This window comes from Maniola jurtina, chromosome 12 (assembly GCF_905333055.1).
Source record: "Maniola jurtina chromosome 12, ilManJurt1.1, whole genome shotgun sequence".
Classification (NCBI taxonomy): Eukaryota; Metazoa; Arthropoda; class Insecta; order Lepidoptera; family Nymphalidae; genus Maniola; species Maniola jurtina.
In genome coordinates this window covers 12,110,390-12,137,314 of record NC_060040.1, presented here as the reverse complement: position 1 = coordinate 12,137,314, position 26,925 = coordinate 12,110,390, and the positions used below count along the sequence as shown (strand labels likewise).

Here is a 26,925-nt window from a genome sequence, read left to right as displayed (position 1 = left end):
TATTTATATTAAAGAAACTGTATTTTCTGGTATTATGGTGTACTGATAATGTCGATCATGGCCACATTGCCAACAGCATTCCAAACATGCACTAGATTGTGCCAACTAAAAAAAACCAAAATGGCCGTCATGGAAATTAACATGGGCTATATCTTGTACAATGGTAGGGAACCCTTCGTGTGCGAGTTCGACTCAAACTTGGCTGATTTTATTTTGTTAGAAGCAAAATTTGTTCGGGACAAAATTTATTTTAATTTTATTGTTATTTATTACCTTCTTAATTTTAAATTTAAATAAAACAAGGAAAAGAAAGATTGTTAATTGAATTTACTAATTAAAACATTTGCCCATAAATATTGTGTTAAGTACCTATACGACTTTAGTTTTACAAAAATTATTTAATTTAAAAGAAAATAGAAAATTCCTTTAATTTTTGATGGACAATTTCGTTGTTCAATACTAATTTTAACCTTCAAAAAAAAAATACACCTGATACAAATATTCCGTAGTTGAATTTTTATTTTTGTCACGTATTAAATAATGCGTGAGCTCACTGTGTACCAATTTTACGAGCATGCCTCTACATTTTTAAAAATTCATTTTAATCATTTTTATTTGACAATTCTATTGAATGTAACTGAATTTACTGTAGCGTTCGCAAACATTTTTTATTAAATTACATTTGCTATTATTATTCTCCGTGCAATTTTATGTAAATTGTTGTATAACAGATGAATTGGGTTTTTAAAAGTCCCGTGCAAACTCTATAATTTTCCGGGATAAAAATATCTTAATATGTCACTGACCATCTCATGGTTGCAAGCTATCTCTGTACCACATTTTGTTAAAATCGGTTAAACAGATGGGCCATGAAAAGCTATGTGGGATGTGGAACGCCCTTCCGGCATCAGTTTTCCCTTCCACTTATAATATGGGTACCTTCAAGTCAAGAGTGAATAAGCAACTTCTAGGCAAGCGCGCTCCATCTTAGGCTGCATCACCACTTGCTAGCGAGTCTGATTGCAGCCAAGGGCTAGCCTATATAATTTTTAAAAAAAAGCTAGCAGACAGACAGACAAATAGGCACACCTCTACATTTAAAATATTAATAGATAATGTATATTATTTTAGTAGGGCTTTACAGAATTGGGATGCCAGCAGATAATCTCCCAGTGTGCCCGGGTGCTGCTTCTGATGAAATATTGGCGTCGATTCTAATGTTTTTCTCTAAACTAGACTTAAGAGTATCTGCATCTTTTTCTTTTTAATAATGCTAAAAAAGGACGGAACATGAATTTAACATTTTAAAACGCTAAATTTTAGTACGCTGTTTAAAAAACAATAGGCTCGCGCCTGGCATTTACAGTCACGACGTTTGACATGTCTAAATTAAGTTAAGTTTGTTTGTCCTTCTCTTATTAGGTACATTGGTAAGAGAAAGATGCGAATACTTCATACTTAGTTGCCATCAGAATCAGTACCATCAACAGATAAATGTTTATTTGTAGAAAAGTAGTCGCGTTAGGTACTTATAATAATAAATTAATAATACATGCAAATAATACATAAACATTCCAGTTACATAAACTTTTTACAAGTAGGTAGCTACCACGGAAATATAAACACGTCATAATATTGCAAATTGCTTCCCTAATAGGATCATTCACATCTTTCGTAGACTCCCACACAATTTATCTGAACTGGTTCTGTTTGCTTATTTGCTACTCTTATATTTATGGTAACATACTAATTACATGATCTTATCACAGCAAACATAAAGGCTCTAGCAAACAAGTGTAAATTAAAAATATATAACACCCCCGACAAGTGAAGGTTTCAGTAACTAGAAAAGAGCTGATAACTTACAAACGGCTGAACCGATTTTCTTGGATTATAGCTACTCTCGATCAAGCCACCTAGCGTTTCAAACAAAAAAAAAACTAAATTAAAATCGGTTTATTACTTTAGGAGCTACGATGCCACAGACAGATACACAAATACACACGTCAAACTTATAACACCCCTCTTTTTGGGTCGGGGGTTAAATAGACTTGAGTTGAAATTTTTAAATAGACAAACCAAACCGTTATCATTAGCATATCAAGCACGTCAAAGATATGAGTAAATATTCCTTATTCTGTGACTGCAGTCGTCTCTACGATTTAATGTAATTTACCTCACCCTAAGTGTTGATCAATGAGTTAGGGAATAGGGATGATGACTATTAGTCAAATCAGTGACTTTTTATCAAACGTCAAAACGCTCGCTTAGGGAGCTTGTATGAACTACACAGATGTGACGTCATAAACATTTGACATAATTGGACGTACTTTTTTAGTTAAATCGATAATTTAAAATAGTTAGCAAACTTAAAAATAACATTGGACGTTGATTTTACGAATTTTGGAAGTACCTCTATTTAATGACTCCTAGTAAATATAAAATAATTTATTTTAGATTCAGGCATCATCCCAATTTGTACGTCTGTACACACCCTTATATTTTACCGTATACAAAATGATATACAAACTCCAAAACCGGATGTTACAATGTCAAAACTAATATTACTAATAAGAGAACGTAATTGACCGCAGATTACTGTGTGAGATAAACGAAATTCTATTAAAAGATGGCCTGAGCGGAGATGTAATTACGAAGTGCGGGCAATGAAAACTATGAGATAAGATAGTTGCAATAAAGTTCTCACACCTGCGTAAACTTGGTTTGTTACAACTTGCATATTTGTATCACTAAACGCTCAGGTTTTAAGGGTTCCGTACCTCAAATGTTAAAAAGGAACCCTTAATAAGATCACTTCATTGTCTGTCTGTCATGTAGTATCAAGAAAAAATAAGAAGAAGTAGCTATATCTATTTTTGTATATCTATCTGTCATTATCTATTAATAAAAAATTTTCAAAAGAAAAATAAAACCGACTTCAAAAACGACAAACACTAAAAAGTAAAAAATAACTTTTGTTTAGCTACACGTGTAATGCACCTAAGTATGAAGTCGAGCGAGCATATTAAAACAAAATTAGAAATCCAAGAGTGAAGCTCGCCCGACTTTATACCTAGGTGCATTACACGTGTAGCTAAACAAAAGTTATTTTTTACTTTTTAGTGTTTGTCGTTTTTGAAGTCGGTTTTATTTTTCTTTTGAAAATTTTTTATTTCACAATTTTTAGTGGCACTACTGTACTATAATATGCTGTGCCCAGTTAAAACCCTACTGTTTACTAAGCTATTACACTGATCGCGAGCAATTTGCTCCTATCCATTGAGGAGTTCTGTTCTCCATCTCCGAAGATATTCATCAGATCTTCACCATATGGGACCACCTGCACAGTATACCCTTTCAAACAAAAAAAAAAAATTTCCAAATCGGTCCAGGGGTCTTTGAGTAATCGGGGAACATACATAAAAAATAAAAAAAAAATAAAAAAAAAGATCCCGACGAATTGAGAACCTCCTCCTTTTTTGGAAGTCGGTTAAAAACTGCTGCAATGGACAAACTGAAGAAAATATTATAGAAAAACAAAAACATCACAAAAGCTACGAATATCCAGCTCGTACGGACACTTGTTTTTCTCATTTTTCTATACGCTGTGGAGACGCGGACTTTGCAAATAGTCGAGAAGAAGAAGATTGATGAGATGTGGTACTGGTGCTAAATATAGCACCAATTTCTCTATACTCAGAACTCGGCATTAACAGGGCTCTCTCCGTCACTCGTTTCCACTCGTTTCATACAATCGTAGTTCCAATTTCATTTGAATATTAAGCAACCAAAGTCCATGAAATTTTGCAGACATATTCTAGAAACTAATATCTGTGTCTGTGGTGTTTTAGATTTTTCTAAAAATATGTAGTTTTAAAATTACAGGGGTTCAAAGATTTGTATGTAAACTTTTAAGACCGCGTAACTTTGAAACCGAATATTTTAACAGAAATCTGGAAAACCACAGACATAGATATTAGTTTCTAGAATATGTCTGCAAAATTTCATGGACTTTGGTTGTTTAATATTCAAATGAAATTGGAACTACGATTGTATGAAACGAGTGACGGAGAGAGCCCTCTTAAACAACGTCTTTCGGCGTTAGTACTGAGTAGCATACTAATGTTCTTCGGACATGTCTCCCGGCGTGAGAGTGACTCCATTGAGCGTCTTGTGGTGCAGGGCAAGGTGGAGGGTACCAGAGGGCGAGGAAGGTCGTCTACGCGATGGGCGGTGCCGTGCACGAGTGCCCCAGACTATCGACCAGCAGGGAGAAGTGGCGAATGCTCGTGAGGCGTATAACATCTGCCCTCAAACACGTCGCTTCGTGATGACCACGACCGCTCCGCCAAGAGTTACGACGAAGAAGTAAGTAAGATCTATTTTAAGACTTATCGCCAGACCATGTGCCGTAAAGTAGATACGGTTAATGTATAAAAATGGATACAACCAATGACCCATTGCAAAGTAAATGGAGCGAAACAAAGGGTGGCCTGCTCCGGAATTAAGCTTTAGGTATTTGTGGAGTTTATGGACTACTTTACTTTCTAATGGGCAAAAAATGTTACGTTAAAATAAGGTTTATGTCTTATAATATACTAGCTGACGCCCGTGACTTCGTCCGCGTGGATTTAGGTTTTTCGAAATCCCGTAGGAACTCTTTGGTTTTCCGGGATAAAAAGTAGCCTATGTGCTAATCCAGGATATCTATCTCCATTCCGAATTTCAGCCAAATCCGTCCAGTAGTTTTTGCGTGAAGGAGTAACAAACATACACACACACACAACACACACACACAAACAAACTTTCGCCTTTATAATATTGGTGTGATGATTTGTTTGAAGAACTTAAAAATAAAGCTCCTAGCTTCCTTTCTACAGTGTTACTCACGTGTTATGAACAAATTAAATATAAAATGAAATAGTTGCTTATTCAACTGCCGCGACGGTGCGTGTGTGTGTGTGTATGTATGTGTTAGAGCAGTGATAAGGTCGCCCTTTGTTTTTAAGTGTAACCTGTATTTTTATGCTTCGTAATATTGTAGTCAGCAATAAAGATGTTTAAATTAAATTAATTTTAATAAAAGCTGCCTGAATCCGTCAGTTAATAGTAATAATAATAATTAGTTAGGATTTAACTAAGCACCATAAATCGCAGGGAACCGTTACCGCAGAAGTTTATAGCGCTGCGCTAATCGTCGCGGTCGTCAACGATTTTATAATTTTAGTGCACAGACGATAATTACTTGAGAAATACCTCCTTCTGAGAATTGGTTTCTCTGAATTTTTGAATCGAATACTTATATCGTCCCTAGCTTATTTTTTCCACGTGTTATTTTAACCCTTTTTTTCGGTTCCTTTTTCATGTATGGGGACCCCCTTGGGGAAATAATTTAATTCAATTTCTAATTGAATTTTCGGTTTTGGATACCGTTCTTCACCAGATGCTCAAACAGGTTTTTAACTAATTTCGTCTATGAGCTAGAGACCCGTTGACAGACAGCTGAGTGACATAAATAGGGCTCCGTTTTATTCTTTGAGTACGGAACCCTAATAAAAATTACTCTTTGGAATATAGAATACATGAAATGCAAGTCTTACTACTAGCTACTACTTACTATTATACTGCAAACGTAAAGCAAGTAAATAAAGGCAGCCGTAACGTAATAAAAATATTTGAAAAGCGCATCCCACTCTAGAAGAGCTCTGAATTTTTAAAAGAACATTTGCGGCACAGCATTACAAGCATGAGCAAACGTTTTTAAAGCATTCCGCACACAAAGAAAATAAAAGTGGAAAAAAGTAAAAAAAAAATACTTTCTCTAAATAAACATTCGGAGAGTAAAAATGCAAATGTTTGCAGTCTCTGACCTGGAAGCACGGTTACGAAAAACCGGTCAAGAGCGAGTCGGTCTCGTGTGTAGCGGGTTCGATGGCTTTTAACTTCGGGAAATAAAGTTAAACATACTACTACCCGCGAACTGCCGATAGATAGCGATAGATTGTAATATAAAATTGTGTTACTGTTACTCGGTGTATTTTAACATTGTACCTAATCACACTGATATTATAAAAGCGAAAGTTTGTATGTGTGTGTGTGTGTGTATGTTTGTTACTCCTTCACGCAAAAACCATTAGACGGATTTGGCTGAAATTCGGAATGGAGATAGATAGTATCCTGGATTAGCACATAAGCTACTTTTTATCCCGGAAAATCAAATAGTTCCCACGGGATTTCGAAAAACCTAAATCCACGCGGACGAAGTCGCGGGCGTCAGCTAGTATATTTATATTTATGAACTCGGAATTTTCTCCTCTTTCATTTGACATCCCAGTCGATACAATAGCAAAAAAAATTTTGTAGACCCCCACTTTTTTTGGTGTAAAATCCGTTAGGCCAATGTTTTTCGTATAAAATATAGCCTATGTCACCCGGACCTTTACAACGAACCAATTGATACCTCATTTATTAAAATCAGCCCAGTAGTTTAGGCGCTACGGTGGAACACACATAAGTACAAACCTACATACATAGACATACATACCTAGATTGCTAAAATCATAACCCTTCCTTTTCGCTTTGCCATAGTCGGATAAAAAAGGAAGCCTTTTAGTGCGCCTTCAGGCGAGTTAAGAAGTTGACAGTTATACCGCTTCTACCCCCTCCTCCCCTAGAGTTGCACTCTCTATTACCTCACTCTCATAGTCTGAAATTATGGTCGTAAACTCGTACACTTTGATTAGGATTGCGAGCGATGTAGGTTACTGTAATAATAGTGAGGAACATCGCCATGTTGTCATATGTCAAGGTAACATCGCAATGTACAAAACATTAATTGCATAGTGATATCATATCACCAGACACTATTATAATAAAACCTTATAACATAAAAATATATAACAAATAAATAAATAAATAAATCACTATCGTTTTGGTGACTACGCTTTTGTAACGTTTTTTAAAACTTGAATAACGTGGTGATCGGCGAGGCACTAAAACGCGAAATGAGATGGGAACGCTCCAGTGGTACCAACAAAAAATACAAAAAATAGAAGGGCAGATTTTCTGCTTTCAAATAAGTGGTAGAAAGGCAATACTTTGACGTATTACTACAATGTATACCTAATCTCTTCGGACGAAGCAACTCGTATAATTGGGATAGAACTTCACTTCAGGTAAGTTCGTTTAATCATCAATAATAGTGAGGAACCCTAAAATGAGCGTTAATCACTGCGGGTGCTAGCTGCAAGTGATAAATGCGGCGTTTTCAGTGCTCTTTGATTTGCATTGCGAATTGCGATGCAATGATCCAAACTGCTGTGTACCGACAAAGGCCTGCAATTTATCTACGCCCAGACGAAAACATTTAAACGAGTAGGTATGTTACGAATTTGGTGTTGAGTATTTGGTGGGGGAGTTTCTAAAGACCTATCTAGTTTACTGTATTGTCAAAAATATCATCGTACAGACAAAGGCCTGCCATTCGTGCCCCGATACAGACGAAAACATAGAAATAGGTACTGTTGCGAATTTGGTGTCGAGTGTCTCGCTAGGGGATGCTACGGGTATCAAATCCCTAGTGTAGTTTTTTAGGTTAACTGCTACGTATATCTGTTGAAGGGATAGATTTCTCCTGTTGGTTGGGCCTAGCATTTTTTCTTAATTTACAGACTTGCGCTTTGCTGCAATCAGACCTGCTAGCAAGCAATGATGCAGCGCGCTTGCCTAGAAGTTGCCTATTCACTCTTGACTTGAAGATACCCATATTTAAAGTGGAAGGAAAAACTGCTGACGGAAGGGCGTTCCATATCCTAGAGGTTCGTATAAGAAACGTTTGAAACAAGACAGTTTATTCCGGCGCTTCTTCTGCTTGAGACTTGTTTTTCTTTCTTTCTTCTTGACCAATATCTGTCATCCATGTAAATGTAGAATCTGACTAAGTATCAGTCGGCCCAATTTTAACATTTGGTAGAGAGATAGCTTGCATCCCGGGGATTGAAATATGCTACTTTTTGTCCCGGAAAATCAAACATTCTCCACGGGATTAAAAAAATTAATTCCACGTGGATGAAGTGGCGGGCATCATCTAGTTTTTGTAATAAATGTGTATTCACAAAAAAAAATTATTCCTCTATAGCCTCTATTCGCATTGAATAGAGGTGATAGAAATATTTCCATAAAAACTTAAGTAAGTACTTTACTTAAGTTTTTATGGAAATATTTCTAAAAATAGATTTTTTTAAATATCCAATTTAAAATGATATAACATTATTTAATCGGCAAGTCCATTACTCACGCCATGCTCACGCCTATTAAAATGCTTCTAAAGTTTATATTCAGCGAAAAATTATCTCAACTTTCCGATTTGCCGCAAAACAAGTTTTAAAGATGGCTGCCTTTGACATCTGTCAACGTCAGCTAAGCTCGACCGCGACGGGAATAAATGGAAAAGTATAAAATATCGAGTCCATTTTTAGATAAAAGCAATTTATCTGAACGATTGAGTGCTCAGGGGCCCGATAATGGTTGTCAAAGTTGACAGCTGCGCTTTTACGGAATAAATGAAGATACCGGAAACTTCAATAAAAGTATTTTACAAAATAATGCTATTAAAGCTTCGTTCAAAGCTTTCGCTTCGATTGTTTCTTTAAGCTCACCTAAACTCGGAAATGTAAACAATGGTGTGGTTAATTGAAAATAATAACCTCGTCCATGTATTTTGTGAAAAGTTCTAAAATATCGCGTAAAAATTGTATTTTTACCTTAAATACATAAACTTAATATTGCACAGAGTTGCCCATATTATATTCAATTTCCCAAAAAAATCTTTCTTGGTGAATGCTAACATCATAAAAAAAAACAATTTAATTTATCACTGAATAGGTATATTATGTATACAGGATTTAATGTAGCAATGAAAATATATTCTACTAGCTGATGCCCGCGACTTCGTTCGCGTGGATGTAGTTTTTTATAAATCCCGTGGGAACTCTTTAATTTTCCGGGATAAAAAGTAGCCTATGTGCTAATCCAGAGTATAATCTATCTCCATTCTAAATTTCAGCCCAATCCGTCCAGTAGTTTTTGCGTGAAGGAGTAACAAACATACACACACACACACACACACACACACACACACACATATACAAACTTTCGCCTTTATAATATTAGTGTGAAGTGTGATTCTAACTTTCTCAAAAGATGCCAAAATATAATCTTTCATACGAGGAGGCGCGTATTTTATATTTTCAGAAAGAAACTGTGCCGCACCTTGTTGTAACATTATTCGCTCTCATGAAATATGCATGCGTTGCTGTGGAAAGCGATCACGTGCTCAAGTGTATTGGTTATTACTTTACTGCCTACTACCACATTATATTATTATGATTCCCTCTCAACACTCGCACTGCGAACGCCCGCGAACGCCCGCGAACGCCTGCGAACGCCCGCGAACGCCACGAAACAAAGATGCTTGCGCGACTTCGCTGCCGCGTTTCGTTGAGCTCTCCATCCAAAGATTTTGTCTAATATACAGACATTGCGACCTAGATTGTAAAATATTGTCAAACTTCAGTGTGGAGCGAGCCTTACTGCTAAAGATTTGTCTGTCCGGTCTGTCCTATATAAAGAACTTTATAGCGCGTACAACCTATAAGAAAGGTTTTGGTATTCTTGCTCTATTTGTCAACTGTCATGTCATTTGAAAAGTAGAGATCTATTAACCGTACTGTACTTACCGTACAAGTGTAAATTAGAAATTTATTACACCCCCGACAAGTAAGAACACTCTCGATTAAGCCACCTTTCAAACAAAAAAAAACTAAATTAAAATCGGTTCATTAGTTTAGGAGCTACGATGCTACAGACAGATACACAGATACACACGTCAAACTTATATCGCCTCTCTTTTTGGGTCAGGGGTTAAAAATCCGACGTACAGCATTTGAGTTAATTATTGAAAACAGGAAAAGACGTTTTCCCGAATGTCAAAAAAATCCATTAAAAAAATGTAACTCTGGCTAAACTTTAAACATTAGAGTTCTCATCCAAGAACGTATTCTGTAGCTATCTACAGCCTAACCGAATAGAGGTAAAATCCAGCTTCCACGCAATGTTCCACGCATCTCAGTTGATCAAACCATTTTAAACTTGTATTTGGACTAATATGGCAATCCTGGCAGCATACAGGAAAAGGAATTTCCTACTACACAGTTAGAGAATTTCACATTAATCGATACGATATCGGAAGGTTCACTTATTCTTTATGTGAATCAGATAGCATAGGCCGATAGCATATTATGAATGTACGAATCACTACCCTTAATATTTATTTATTATTATTTATTGATCGAGAGAAATGTTGAGGATGGGGAACGTGGAAAGGGAATTGCCATCCCCTCGAACCCTAGCCCTCGAGAGGACCTGTGGGTGATGGGCACGTGGGCGTTCACAGTGTGGTTCTCGGGTTGGTTGGCGTGCTATGGTTCCGGCATGCTTCTAAGTTCTAACGGTATTTGGGGGCACGCAGTGACCCAGTGGTGGGTCTGCTACTGAGGCAGACATCCGCTGGCGGAGTAGCGAGGTGTTGTCAGTCCGCCATCCGCGGTGGGGATGGAACTTCGTGAGGTTTTTAGTCGGTAGGAGTCCAACATAACCGCTGTGCTCCCCCATGGGCGGTGGTATCCATGACGGAATTTCCTCACGAAAAAAAGGTTTCTATAAGTAGACTTGAATGCAAACTCTTCAATATTACGTTTTAAAATATACGAATACATGGGCTCAAAGATTTACATACAATTTTTGAGCCCATATAACTTAGAAACTACATGTTTTTACAGAAATCTAGCAAAACACAGACAAACATATTAATTTACAGAACGTGTCTACTAAAAACTAATTGAGTTTGTTTAGTTAATACTCAAGCACTGGGAAACGTGAGGGAAACTTTTCATAAGTTAGCTCTACTATCATGAAGCTAGCGATTTTATACGAAATCGTACCGATATGAGCCGATACTGATATCGTATCGATAAGTATAAAAATACTGTTACGGACGGACCCTCGTTTCGTTATCAGTGCACCGTTTACGGAGTTCGTTATAAATCAGTTAATAAATAAGCAGTAAAAAGTGCATTTGTTATTACAAGTATGGGAATGAGAGAAAGTTTATTTTAATAGCTCGAGACAAGTTTATGCTGGCGTAAGCGTCGTAATATCTAGTTTTTACGACCTTAGGGCCATTTGTACGCCGTTTATCTGCTATATTATTATGTAAGTATAAAGACAGGTGCTTCTGTGCATTGAAAACTTTATGAAAATTATTTTTTATATGCCATTAAACCTTCTGTTCGCTAATTTATGTGATTACAAAAATTCTATTTTGCGTACAATGTCACTAAAATATAAGGGGTAAGTAAAACGTGACATACTTTTAAATAAAAAGTTTTCCTTTCTTTTAAAAAATAACCATTTTATACTCGTATTCAAATAAGGTAGTTAATTATTATTATAATATCGTCTCAAGTAACTCAGGTGTGAATTGTGCGTAAGTAAATCAAATTCGTGCACAAACTGTTACCATAAGGTGGTTTTATACTTACCTATACTAGGTAAGTATAACAAGTGTAAATTAAAAATTTATAACACCCCCGACAAGTGAAGGTTACAGTAATAACTAGAAAAGAGCTGATAACTTTCAAACGGCTGAACCGATTTTCTTGAATTATGGCTAAGAACACTCTCGATCAAGCCACCTTTCAAACAAAAAAACTAAATTAAAATCGGTTCATTAGTTTAGGAGCTACGATGCCACAGACAGATACACAGATACACAGATACACACATACACACGTCAAACTTATAACACCCTTCTTTTTTGGTCGGGGGTTAAAAAACTTAACAGTGACATTATTAAGCGCAAGGCACAGCGACGAAGTAGTTTTTTTTTTCAAATATGACACCGGTATGGTGACACCACGATTATTTATTTATTTGTTTACAAAGAGTATTTACCTAAAAGGTTTTTTTAACGATTGTGGTGTAAACATAAACTCGGTTGAGTTTTGCATGAATTAATCTTAAACTTTTTTCTTGACATCGCTCTCGGAACGCGGACTTCTTAACTTTCCGTACGTAAATCTAAATCATATGTTTTTGTTATCAGATTTGTGTTTGGGTTCCCAGAGGTACTGATGAGTTTTCTGGAATATAAAGGTATTCGCTCACCGGGTGCGCGGGCGGCATGCATGTGTCGAACGCGGGCGCTCCCGGCGCATCACCGCACTTGCGCTGGCTGCAACACGCCCTGCAAAAACAAACACACTATATTATTCCTTCTTTTCCCGACTATTGTGTGTTTAATTCTGTGTTAACTTTTCTTTGGAGACTGTTTTGGTGTGTGTGCTTTGTATTTGTTTTGTTTATTGTTTATTGTTAATACTGTGTGTCTCCAAAAAAATAAAAAATAAAATAAAATAAATAAATTATTAACGTATAGACAAAGTATTTATAGCTCGTTCACACAGGCTGCGTAAACGTTGCGTAAGCGTAGACGTAGCGCATTCCATTGCGTTGTAATGTATGGATCTGTATGAAACATGGCACACCGCTTGCGTAAAGCGTGGACGTATGCGTAACCCGGTGTGTTAGGGGTTTACGCGCGTCACAACGCACGTGTCACGTGTACGTGCTTGGTGTGAATCGGCCTTTACTCTATAGGTATATTATATTAAAAGAAAAGGCTGACTGTCTGATCTATCAACGCACAGCTCAAACTATTGGATGGATCGGCCTGGGTATGCAGTAGCTATTTTGACATACCTAGACATCCGCTAAAAACGATTTTTGAAGATTAAACCCCTAAGGGGGTAAAATGGGGGCTTAAAATTTGTGTAGTCGGCGTGGACGAAGTTGCGGGCATAAGCTATGTAGACTCCATATTATGTTTTGTTGTAACCATAGACCTATGATTTTTCGCTTCGCTTAAATTTATGGTTGTAACATTTTAAATTTTTTTTAATATTCTGAATAAAAACAAAATTAAGCGTAGGATCAATTTATTCTATATATACCGTAGTAATCTGTAGAATTATTAGCAATATACAACTTCCTGTAAAAGTACGATCGCAGATAGTATCTTTACATCGCAGAAAAATGAAGAGAAAGCCCAGAAACCCAACAAAAACTCGTCTATAGAAAAGTAGGACTTGGGAGGTAAAAAATCGCTTGTCAATAACTAACTCGCGACGCTAAGTATATTATTATAATAAAAATAATAACAGCGTCTCAGCGAGACAATACGTGAGTCCACTTTGATATAATAAGAGCGATTTGCGGCGTGCAAATGACTTCAATTTTCGCGTAACGGTGGCCGCGGTCGGTTTAAAGCTCCGAGTTAACTAACTGGACATCTGCATCTGTTAGAATTCAATTTAAAATGCACTAGCAACTGCCCGTGGCTTCACTTGCTGAAAATATAAATCATCCTCATTCGCAAACCCGCGGGAATTTCGAAAAAATCCGGTCTTATTCCTTGTCGACATTATAATATAGGAAGTTGGATTAGGTAATGATCGAGATTGACAAGAACAACTTTGAACCCCGAGACTTCCAAGATAATATTGTTATTCCAAAACTTTCAAAAGTTCCGGAAGTTTCGATAGTTCCGTGTTGGAACTTTGGGAAGTTCCGTGTCGGAAACTTTGTCATAACTACTTAATGTTACTCGAATAGGCATTAGGGCATTTTTTAAATGCTTAGAACAACAGTAGGTACAAGTGCTTGGCTGGAATCACATCAGCTTTTAAGTGAGATATTGGTCTAACTTGGAGTATGCTTGCCTGAAAATATCTATTCAATCTTGAATCACACATACAAGGGGTCTGAGTTTAATAAAAGCGGCGAAGTGCGTTAACGACGCCGTTGGGCCTTAATAATTGCAGTGGAGCCCCTGTCTTATCGGGCACCCCCTGTAATCCGACATGTCTATTATTATTGAATTTACTAAAGACATAATATAATGAAGTATGATTTGTACTTCAGAGTATGTATAACATGAGAATCTTATCATTAGATCTGTAATTTGTTGGATTACAAGGTACTCTTGTGAAAAGATTCCGGACTATAGGGGGTCTTAGGCAGTACTCTATAATCCGACAAATTCGATAGTTCGACACTGCCCTGCAAAACGTTTGTCGGACTACTGGGGGTCCACAGTATGTCAATTGATCGCACAGCAGTTTGCGCAATAGGCAGGTACTGCAGTGTAGTGTAGGTACAGGCAAGCCACCGGAGCGGCGCGACCGTTACAAGTCGTGTATCAATAACGCATCAGCAAGCACCGGCCAAGAATTTGTAGCTCCCAACATCCGCGAACACGCTTTGTTACTTTGTCTTATTTGATTTACTGACGTTTGTATCATTGTATCTTTCATTTCTTTTTTTCTTTTTTCGCCTATTCAAGAAGCCCATTGAGTCAATAATTGCGAATACCTTTGCCTAGCTTGCCTAGAAATTATTGAAGTAAACTTTAGATGCGACGTGTGAGTTGCTCAGTTCTTTTTTCAGGCGGAAATAATACAAAAGTTACTACCATTAAATAAAATAGCCGTCAAACAGCTGTTTTGAGACCTATCTTTTACTGAGGTATTTTAAAGGACCTTTCAAGTATTAGAACATTTATTTTTAACCTTTGAACTTGATAAATCCACATCTATATCTTCACAAATAAAGCCTATTAATGTTATTAGTTACTAGCCGATGCCCGCGACTTCGCCCGCGTGGACTTAGGTTTTTCGAAATCCCGTGGAAACTCTTTGATTTTCCGGGATAAAAAGTAGCCTATGTGCTGATCCAGGATATTATCTATCTCCATTCCAAATTTCAGCCAAATCTGTTTAGTAGTTTTTGCGTGAAGGAGTAACAAACATACACACACACATACACACAAACTTTCGCCTTTATAATATTAGTGTGACTACGAAAACAAAGACGAATTTTTCCATGCATGATCATCTTATGACCGACGACCCCACTTATATTCGCCAACGTTTGGATGACACTCAATCTCTAGTGGTACTCGTCTAGTGATGGTAATCGTTAACGCCTTTGAAAGTTGATTGATCGATACTTGCCGTAGTAAAGGTCATCGGTAATCGCTTTGAATGCCGTGTTCTAGAGCTGTTCCAGTTAAGAGTTTACTGGTTCGTGCTGTGGTAATTTTAGAACAGGCGTTTTGCATGCATTTCCATCACTGAGGTTGTTTAGATTAGAGAGTTATAGGTACCTAATGTTTGCAATTATCTACCAGCAGTTTATCATAAAAATACCTGAAGAACAGGGTCGAAACTTAGGGTTAATGAAAGTTTACTCTCCACCTTCTGAAACTTTCTACAAATTACCATATCTGTGTCTATGGTTTGCCATATTTCGGTAAAAATATCTAGTCAAAAGTAATGGGTTTAAAGTATTTGTTTGTTAATCCTTAAGCCCGTGTAAAATTGAACCTAATATTTTAACGGAAATCTGGCAAAACACAGACACAGGTATTTCTAGAACGTATCTAAAGAATAAATGAAAGCTAAACTAGGTTTTTTGGAGCTACGAATAAACTCCTCCTACTTAATTGAATTTAATCATTTAGTAGAGAGATTCCGTCTTATGAAATGAGGTTATAATTTCTTGATTATGCTGCGAAGAATCTCCTTTGGGCTCAAAGTTTGCGCGTAGGTAATAATTTCGCTCCCGGAATATATTCCAGGAATTTAGAGCAAAGTACTTATGCGTGTGGCATCCTTCACTTTGAAATTGTTGCTGTGTTGTCTCTCACGAACTCAGAATTAGTATAAGCACGGTGATAGCCTAGTGGATAGGACGTCGGCTTTCTTTTCGGGAGGTTGGGGATTTAAACCCAAGCACGCACTTTACTTGTCAGAGTTATACGTTCTAAAGCAATCAAAGATCATAGGAAACCTGGATAACAACCGCAATCGACTAGGCCACATATTCCTCCATCCGTAACATGAATGTTCCTTTTTAGAGTACCGTACCCGAAGGGTGCCAACAGAACTCTATAATACTAAGATTCCGCTATCCGTCCGTCCGTCCGTGCGTCTGTCTGTCAGCGGGCTGTATCTCGTGAACTATAACAGGTACCTGACAACCTGAATTTTTTACAGAGTGTAGTCTACTGCCGCTATAACAACAAATACCAAAAGTTTTAAAATTGCCAGCATTAAAAAAAAGTGTTAAGTTTTTCTTGTAAACCCTCATACCTCTTCCTCTTCCCTGGAACCCATCGTACAAGGAAATAACCCGTGGGAGGGTGTACGGAACCTTTCGTGTGCGAATCCGACTCGCACTTGATCGTTTTTTTTATAATTTGGAACCTTAAAAAGATCTGCAAAACCTCGAGTTCCTAGAACCAATGGCAACGCATTCAGCTACACGGATGATATGTCAGTTAGTTTCTCAATTTATTTATATAGATGATGAAATAGAGTATACTGAACTCTATCCTCGGGGCTAACGACCCGGGTAATTGTATTTAAAATACAATTAAACATTTTCCACTGTTTGCGCCCGGCATATATTACCCGTTATAGGATTTGTCAAAATCTCACTTGTCGTTACGCTAACTTGGGTTTTGTTTGGACAAAGAAATTTGATCGCACTTTGTATGTAATAAGACCTATCTTTTTGTTTGGATGTTGGATATTTGTGCAAAGCTACGTAAGGTCTTCGAATCGTCGATACCGTAAAGCCTTAACAGGGCTCTCTGCGTCACTTACTCCATACAATCGTAGTCCCAATTTCATTTGAATATTAAGCAACCAAAGTCTAAGACCAAGGTTTTCAATGAGTGTCCTACCTGTTATGACGTACCTATGGAGCGGAATCGTGGACACTGACAGTTGGCCTCGTCCACAAATTATAACAGTCACTCAGCCAGCTATGATGGGTACCTCAGGATAAAATCTGGAATGAGGAAATTCGCAGAAGAACAAAAGTGAACAACATAGCTAAAAGGATTAGCAAGCTGAAGTTGCAATGGGCAGGTCATGTCTGTCGTACAACCGACCACCGATGGGGCAGACATGTTCTGGAGTGGAGACCACAGAGATAAGCGTAGTGTAGGTTGACCTCCAATCCCCTGGTCCTGTGACCTGAAGATGACAGGAAGCGGGTGGATGAGGAAGGCAGAGGACCGTGTTTGGTGGCGCGCTCTTGGAAAGGCCTATGTCCAGCAGTGGACATAGCATATAGGCTGATGGAATAGAACTAAAACACTATCCTTAATTTATAACCTCAAATGGCGGTCAATAAACGTTTTAAGACATCGTTAAATTGACGACAGTATATCAAGTATAGGACGACACTTAACTTGAGAAGATGACCGCTTAATTTAACTGTCTCATCAACATTATCGGACCATTGCTATGGAGCAATGAGGAAAATGGATGCTGGGAGATTTATAGCAAGGGCTCTCCCTTGCTATAAATCTCTTTATTTCTTGATCTTGGGTGAAACCTATCCATATTATAGTGTACCTATTGTAAGTACCTCACTAACAGATCTTCAATTTTAAAAGGCTTTTAAATTGCTTTAAAAAGGATTCTGAAGAGGTAGTGGGCAGGCCATGTCTTTATCTTATCCCACTATTAGTTAGCCCTTGACTGCGATCTCACCTGGTGGTAAGTGACGATGCAGTCTTAGATAGTAGGGGACTGACTTGGAAAAGATATGGCAGTTTTTAGGGTTTCGCACATCAAAAACGGAACTCTTATAAGATCACTTTGTTGTCTGTCTGTCTGTCCACTTGTCCGTCTGTCAAGAAAACCTATAGGGTACTTCCCGTTGACCTAGAATGAATATTAACTCAGTATAATATGATCTTATCGTAACATTATTTTCTATTCGTTTCTAACTACGGAAACTAATAATATGAGTACCATGCACATGGACCTATAATGTTACCTAAGAAATAAACAAAGATAATATCTTTTCAATGTTGGCACATTCCTACGGATAACTTGGCACATGCTCGCAGCCAACTTTCCGATGCGCCACGACCTGCCAAACTTTAAGGCCCGAAGAGTTGACAAATATCAATTTATTGAAAAACTTTTCAAAGAAATATTTTTGGCTTCAGGTTTTACGTAAAATGTTTATGAAATTTGTGGTCGTTCGGAATACTTTAATACTTAAAATGAAACAAGTTAGCAAAAATATAAAATTACTGGATCATATCCGCATTCCGTCAACATGGATCAAAGTTATTCAAAAATCCTGTGGGAACTCTTACTTTCCGGGACAAAAAGAAACATCTACGTCTGTGTCTGGACTGCAAGCTTCAAATAACGTTAAAATATGTTTAGCTCATCGCTTGAATAAAACCGGTCAAGTGCGAGTCGGATTGCACACGAAGGGTTTTGTACCATCGTACAAGATTACACTATGTACTTTTTAATTATTATGGTGGCCATTTTGAAATTTTTATTTGATATTTGTTGATGCAATAGAAATAAGAACTCTGAAAATTTCAACTCTCCACCTATATAATTCATGAGATACAGTCACTGATAGACGGACAGACAGACTTACGGACGGATGGACGGATCGCGGGGGCTTAGTAACAGGGTAACCTTCAGGTACGGAACATGTACAGAACCCTACAAAGGTAGCAGACAGACACACGCTTTCACATTAATAATATTAGCATGGATTGTTTTATTCTAATCCAAACATTAAATACTAGCTGATGCCCGCGACTTCGTTCGCGTGGATGTAGGTTTTTAAAATTCCCGTGGGAACTTTTTGATTTTCCGGGATAAAAGTAGCCTATGTGCTAATCCAGGGTTTAATCTATCTCCATTCTAAACAGCCCAATCCGTCCAGTAGGTAGTTTTTGCGTGAAGGAGAAACATACACACACACACACATACAAACTTTCTCCTTTATAATATTAGTGTGATCTTCACGCCAAGTTTGAGAAGCGCAAGGAATATTCCTAGTGACAATTTAAAAAAAAAATGCCTTGCCATGCCAACTCGATGCCTAATAATAAATACCCTTTAGTAAATTCCTTCAGTCTTAAATAATTACCTTTGAGAATTTTATTTGCTATCGCTTTTGCCTATTAGGCTTACAATACTGATTGCATAGGCATCATCAATCTATAAAACCTATCTATGATTACCGGCCTGGAACCGGTAGCGCAGGTTCAACTCCCGGTTGGAGCAAACTTATCTCTCCCGTATCGCGGAATGTAAGGCTGCCTTTCCACCAGAGACGAGCTAGGTAGCTAGAGGCGAGCGAGGATAAAGCTAAGCTGCGAAACGATATGTATGTCCAGTGTCCACCTAAGCAAAAAGGTGTAACGGAACGCCTAATGTCCGTTATCCATTAAAGGGGAGATGAGAGTGAAAAGATTATCACGTCATCTCTTAAAAGTCTGATTGGTCAATTGAACACATCTCCGCTCCGCTCTGCTAAGTGGGTATCTAAGGGCTTGCGCAAGCGAGGGACAATGCCCCTTATGTTTTACTACGTTTCCACATTAGTCCATCGTGTGCGTTATGCGATGCTTTTCTTAGTGACTCGTTCATCATCAGGTGTTGATTGGCAGACTTCACACACCTTTGAAAACATTATGAACAACTTTTTATCCCGGAAAGCAGAGACCACTATACCTAGCATGTACGTACAGATTCGCGCCGCGGACTCTCCCGCATCGCGCGTTCGTGACGCGCAGGTGTGGCCGTGGCTTTACTTAGGAACTTGTTGCGTCAAACAAGACCATAAGAGGAAAATAAAATATATCAAACAACTTATGGCTAATGTTCGTATTATGTTCAAATTAGTTTTGGTCTCACGCTGCGATAGTTTTGTTTGCTTGTCGATATCTGTCGGCTCAGTTACGGGGATTACTGTTGAGGTAAAAGATAATAGAAATATCCCATTTATCCATTTATATTGACGGAATCTCTTTTAAAAGCAAGCATCGATATTGTTCAATATAAGTATAGGAATACCACGGCGGTGTTTGGCATTTGGCGGTGTTTCCACAAAACTACAACATGGGATTATTCAAGGAGCGGATCAACAAATTCCTGAAAGGCCGGCAAGGCATTGGCGGTTCCTGTGGTGCTGCAAATGTTCATGGGCGGCGGTAATCACTTAACATTAGGTAGGTATCCGCCTGGTCATTTGCTCGGTATTTTAAAAAAATACTAATTATTTTTGTGATGTAAATTCACGGTTTTCGGATTTTTGCCCTTATGTGTGCTATAAGCCCTACCTAACTGCTAAACATGATTCTAGGTGAACGGAATAGTTCCGTATAAGTTTCTGAACAGCCACGACAAAGTGATCTTATAAGGGTTCCGTTTTTCCTTTTAAGGTACGGAACCCTAAAAATTGCCATTAGCTTGTATCTAGAGCTGAAAATTGTTAAAGTTCAACAAAGTATCTAAACTGCAGTTGCAGGCTGCAGTTTCAAGTTTCCCAGTTACTTTGGTCTCAATGAAAATAGCGAAATCCCATTGAAAACTAGCTTTAATGGCTTTGACGGCAAAGGTCAACGTGAACTTTGGCATTAATTTTCAATGATTATAATTTATATCATTTATCAATGATAATAATGGCTATTATATTACAACAGGCTAAAGCGAGGTTAATTGTTATTCTATTCGATGAAATGTGCTATGAAAGTTTATGGTCGAAATTTATATATGTGAATGTGATTTATATTAATTATTATTTTATTATAATAATCATCTTAGTGTTTCGCTTTAAATTTCTAATTAAGTAGTTTAATATTAGGTTTCTGAGAGCTTTGGGTTTAAGTAGGTAGGTATATCAATAACATTAGGCGAAGCCTAGTGAACTCTTTGAATAATGTTAATTATTAATTTACCTATATTAGTTAAATTTAGTCTCATCAATGATTTCAAAAATAATGCAAAGCTCAAAAAATATTATAAAAAAAATCCTCTCACATATTATTCCAAAGATAGTGAGTAGGTAAGATATTATTGTGTATGTAGTGACCAACCTTTACATTTTTCAGGTCGTTAATCACACTAATATTATAAAGGTGAAAGTTTGTATGTACGCGTGTATGTGTATATGTTTGTTACTCTTTCACGCAAAAACTACTAGACGGATTTGGCTGAAATTTGGAATGGAAATAGATTATACCCTGGATTAACTCATAAGCTTTTTATCCCGGAAAATCACATGGGACTTTTAAAAACCTATATCCGAACGAACGAATTCGCAGGCATCAGCTATTAACCTAATAATTCATCAAAGAATGAGATGACTGCAAATGTGTTAGCCACAATCAAGCCTTGAATTGACACAACTTACTTAAAGTCCGTTATATACAGAAGTTAAGAACACCCACAAGCGTAGGTACTCATTAACTTAAACACTAGCGCTGCCGTTACAGTTTATTATTGTTATTAATTAATTTTATGAGCACTAATTCGAGACTCTGTTTCAGGTCGGTACACATTCTAACTCTCACTGGCGGCCGGCGGGCCACTCGACCAGCGAGTACAGTGCCCATCAGTTTGACATTTTTAAGGAAAAACCAATCCATACTTCCATACGTAATGATAAACGCGAAAGTGTCTATCTGTCTGTCTGTCTGCTACATTTTCACGGCTTAACCGCTGAATCGCTAATCGTTGACAATCACTATCCATATTATGACTATGAAAAATATGTGTTTGTTTATTGGTTTGTCTATCAATCGCGTTACAACGGGGCAACGGACGTGATTTTTTGCATGGTTACTCTGGAGAGTGACAAAGGCTACTTTTATCCCGGAAACTCAAAGAGTTTTCCCGCGGGATTTCCAAAAAAATTTCATCCACGCGAACGAAGTCGCGGGCATCAACTAGTTTAGTATTTTTGAATCTAATTCTGAACGTCTGTACTACCTATAGGTAATTTACTACGGTAAGCGTATTGCTTGGAAAATTAATTAATTTAATTTATTAAGGGGCACGATCTGGGACACGTGTCTCTAACTTTTCGCGAGTTGTAGAGACTGTTTTACAACCGCCCGACAAACTTTATCTTACGAATTTTGTTATTTTGACAGATTCCCAATACAAAAACTGTCATAATATCAAATTTATTCGTTAGATAACGTTTATCTGGAAGTTGTGAAACAGGTTCTAAAGCAATTATGGCAAAAGTCTGACAAATCGCACTTGGTCAGCGGGGTGGCCTAAATCCTTCTCTTTCTAAGATGAGACTCGTAGTCAGTAGTGATGGCCAGAATTAAGATCATGCTGATGATGATACATTAATTACTTCAAAATGTAGGGTATATAATAATAATAATCATCTTTATTACAGATATTACATCCATTTTGTTAGTAATAAAAACAGCCATTATAGCCAGAATAGTCAAAAGATCACAAAATTGTTTCATAAATATATTATGAAGATCAATATGGTACAATTTTCTTTAAATTCCTTAAGGTGTGAGACGAATAATTCAAATCATTGAAGTTCATACTTATTTTCACTCTCTCTGAATAGTCTAGCACACTCAAATACTCAGTAGGATGACCATAAATATTAAAAAAGATGCAAAATGACAAACATTCATAAAATATAATAATAAAATATGCTCATTTAAATAGAAATATCCTGATTTTAGGATTAGAATAAGAATTGACTAGTTAGTTTTCTTGTAAAAAATAAACTTTGTTCTTAACAATCGCTTACCAATTATAATTTTTTCCAAATTATTTGACCGGATATTGTTCCGGAAAATATTAAGGGTAGGCATAAGCATAAAGCGAAACTTTTATATACCTATAGTTATCAAATTGACTTTTACTTTTTGTTACCTTTAAAGAAAATCTACTTGAGCACAGTAAAATGCTAATGCCAGTATACGATAAAGTTAAAATAAATATATGAACTGAAAAATAAATGCAATTAAGATTATAAAGAGCTTGATGAAAGTACCTGACAAAAGATAAGCTGACGTTTATATCAATTTGAGAGATTTTATTGGTTTATTATGCATTTTATTAGTCATCTCAGATATTATAGAGCGTGTTTAGAAAGATAAACCTAATTAAATTCTTGTTTGATAATAATAATTAATAATTAGAAACCTGTAACATTTCTTACCGTTTAATATCTACTTACTTTTAGTACATTTTAAATGTTATTTTGTACGTAATATAATTTATTACGAATACGATAGCATATTACTTAGAAAATTAGTACTTAATGTTTTAAGACTTTCATAGTGTTAGGAACACCTGTTAATGCCAACCACAGAATTAATATAGAAGATCTTCAAGAAATTGAGCTTGTTGCCATGTAGGTAACTAATGAAACATCAGTAGGTACGCATTTTTGCTCAACCTAGACAGTTTGTGCCATCCATATTTAAAAATAAAGGTAATTTTGCATGCATTATATTTCAGGTCATTTAGATAACATTGTACCCATATTATATGTAAATAGGTTTCCATGAAAATTCTTCCGCAACAATGCGCTTAAATATATAACAAATCTGCCTTTTTTGGAAATTGAAATGTAAAACTCTTTTTAGAGTTCCATACCTCAAAACCCTTATAGGACCACTTCGTTGTCTGTATGTCTGTATCATATGAAAGGACTTGTAAATTCTAAACCAGATTTTTATTAATTTTTATGCATAATAGTTTTTTATTTATCGTGCAAAATATTGGAAAAATACCCGAGTACGGAACCCTCGGTGCGCGAATCTAACTCCCATTTGGCCGGCTTTTTATGTTTTTCCGCAAGTTTTTAGTAAGTTTTAACTACACGTGGTGACAGTAATATTATCAAACAAAACTAATCAAGTGTGTATCAGAAATTGAGAACAAGCATAGTAATATAGAAGTCCATAAGTTGGTTGGTAAAAGCTTTGACGGTCATTCCTTCGTTAACGGTAGTTTTTTCCAAAACCTGTCTAGGAAACCTAATGATTTTAAAATGTCTATTCAACGAGGTATCACTCGAGGGGCTAAACCTAAATACCCTGATATATTTTTTATTTAAAAGTAGTGATAACAGGTTTCTATAGCCGTGCTAAATTTCAATATTACATCTTTTTAAAGTAGCTGTGGCGTACAGAAAACCAGATGGACTGGATTAAACTATGAGGGTTCCTGGATTTATCACAGAACCCTAAAAACAACCTAAAAATCTGAACGTGCATCCGCCTAGCTGTTGACCAAGTGAATGTAATATTGCAAAACAGATTCATTTTATGAGCATTGAGCATAGTTTTTAGGGTTCCGTTCCCGAAGGGTGTCAAAGGAACTCATAACTAAGCCTCTGGTATCCATCCGTCCGTCTGTCTGTCAACAGGCTGTACTGTACCTATCTCATAAACCTTAACAAGTGGAGAGTTGAAATTTTGGCAGAGTGTGTATTTCTATTATCGTTATAACAACAAATAATAAAAACTTCAGAATGGTCTCAACCGGACTGGTTTTTCGATTTTCAAAAAGGAGGTGGTTCGTTTTATCTGCCAAAGCCTATTTTTGAACATGGTAATTAAATACACCGAACCCATGGTCACCCTAGAAGCAGAGGAAGCAATCTTCGCTGTGCCGCCTCTAGATTCGTTGCATTTTGCATGAGCATTAGATATCTAGTGCTCTATTATTCCGCATTTGTTTTGCCTCAATCGTTTTCTTGTATGATAATGTTATTCCTATTTTATATGGAGTGAACGTGCCATACACATTTCATATTTACCGCCGACTGTTATGACGATTGTCTGTTTATTAGTTTTGTTATCTTTTTATGTACACTTTACAACCAATTTTAAAGCCAAAAATGGTGATTTGGTTGCTAACGTTGATAGAGCTATGCAGATTTGGATGGAATATATCCATATTAAAAAGATCGGTCGATATTAATAATTTTTTAATGTACCTACCTACTTTCCTTAAATGCGAAAGTGTGTTTCTCTGTCTCTTGCCTCTTTACGGTCCATCCAGTTAACCGATTTAAACGTTTAGTATAGAAATAACTTGCATCCATGAGATATTCATAAGCTACTTCTATTGCGGAAAATCAAATAGTTCCCACGGAATTTTTAAAAAACCCCGTTCGGTTGACCATTTTGACGAATCCTCACAGCTTCTAAGGACTTTTAAAAACCTAAATTCACATCTAAATTAGACGAAGTCGCGGGCACCATTAGAAGGATTTTAAGAACCATGTGCCTTCACATCATATACCGTTCGGACTGAAGATCTGCTGGCCTGCTTATTACCAACCAGGTCATAGTTTCAAGACTGTCTTTTCCCCAGAGCTTTGCATCCTACGTATACAGGTTTCGTTAATAATTGTTAAATTCATTTTTTTTCGTATTGTGAAAGTGACACACTTGTAAAGACTTAAATACCTACCTGTTGCGGTAGGTTAGTTTTTGAAAAAAAGGTGTGTTTACAATGAAAGCTTAATGAGTAGGCATTGCGTAGGTAGGAAGATATTTTTTTATGTCAAACATTCGAGTTCTTTTCAGTGAAATCATTACGTAAGTAGGTATGGTATAACTTCAGATATTAAATTGGAATCGCATATTGATACATAGGTATTTACCTGTTACAATATTTACATAATACATAGTAATAATGATGTTTAATTTGTATGCATATTTAGTACACATTCGTGGAACGTTATTTTCGCATTTTTATTATAATATCGTGATTCGTGTCATGCGGGCGTTTTGTTGCATAATACAAATATTACGTTATATTTAAGTACCTGTTATTAGTGTAACTTACTACATAATACATAACCCTACAGCTTTAACGATAGGTATATACACAAACACCGTGACATAGTCTGTACTTTTAGTAAATTTTACGGTTCCCTAACTCAAAAGGAAATAAGGAACCCATAGGATCATTTTGTTGTCTGTCAGTCGTGTCTGTGAAGAAAACCTTTAGGGACTTTCCGTTGTAGACTTAGAATCTTGAGAGGCAGGTAGGTACCTAGATCTTATAGCACAAGTAAAGGAAAAAATCCAACAACCGTGCATTTGTGGTTACATCACAAAAAAAAATGTGCACATGAAAAAAAAATATTTTTAAATAGGCATATACATTTATCTGCAATGTTCTTCATAAAAGTGTTAGGTAGGAACGTATAATGAATAGCTTGTATAACGATACGGAACCCTTAGTGTGTGAGGCCGACTCGCACTTGACCGGATACTTACTAAGCCCTGCCTTTACAATCTTATAACAGCTTACTAAAATATTTCTTGATTAAACGTCACTTATTTCTTGCGATAAAAGCCGACCTGGCGGAATATTGGAATTATAATGATGCATCCACACATGCCACCAAGTCTGGCCGGTGCATGTGTGGATGCACCATAAGAGCGCTCCAAAGGCTCCAAACGCTGACTGATTTTGACAGTTGGACAAACCGTCAAAAATCAGGTGCAATATTTGGCCATTAAAATGTATACAAGTATACAAGCTTATACAAATTAGACATTTATAGTACGCGACTGGTCAAGATGGCAATCGGGGTGGGGATACTCAGCACATCAGCACACCCCCCGCACTAACCCGAATCGGGATAGCGCGGGTGACGTGCGGGTGTGCGGGGCGTCCCCCCGCCTCATACCCCGATTGCCACTCGACCTGTCGCGTACTAAAGGTGATTTTCATAAAGATCGGTTAAGACTTTAGAGATTTAGAGCCTCGATAGCTCAACGGTTGAAGAGCGGAGTGAATTCCGAAAGGTCGGTGGTTCAAACCCCACCCGTTGCACTATTGTCGTACCCACTCCTGGCACAAGCTTTACGCTTAGTTGGAGGGGAAAGGGGAGTATTAATCATGATTAGCATGGCTGGGCTAATATTCTTTTTTTTAAAAAAAACAAACTCTCTTT

The 26,925-nt window shown here is 37.0% G+C and overlaps 1 protein-coding gene across 2 annotated transcripts in view; it reads right to left on the bottom strand.

The window, feature by feature from the left end:
* Positions 1–26,925, bottom strand: part of LOC123870299 (serine proteinase stubble) — a 148,274-nt gene that overhangs the window by 109,999 nt on the left and 11,350 nt on the right. For both annotated transcript variants that reach the window (XM_045913538.1, XM_045913539.1), the window contains exon 2: positions 12,226–12,304. In XM_045913538.1, the coding sequence (XP_045769494.1) occupies positions 12,226–12,247 (22 nt within the window). In that variant the 5' untranslated portion in view covers positions 12,248–12,304. The remainder of the gene's footprint in view (positions 1–12,225; positions 12,305–26,925) is intronic.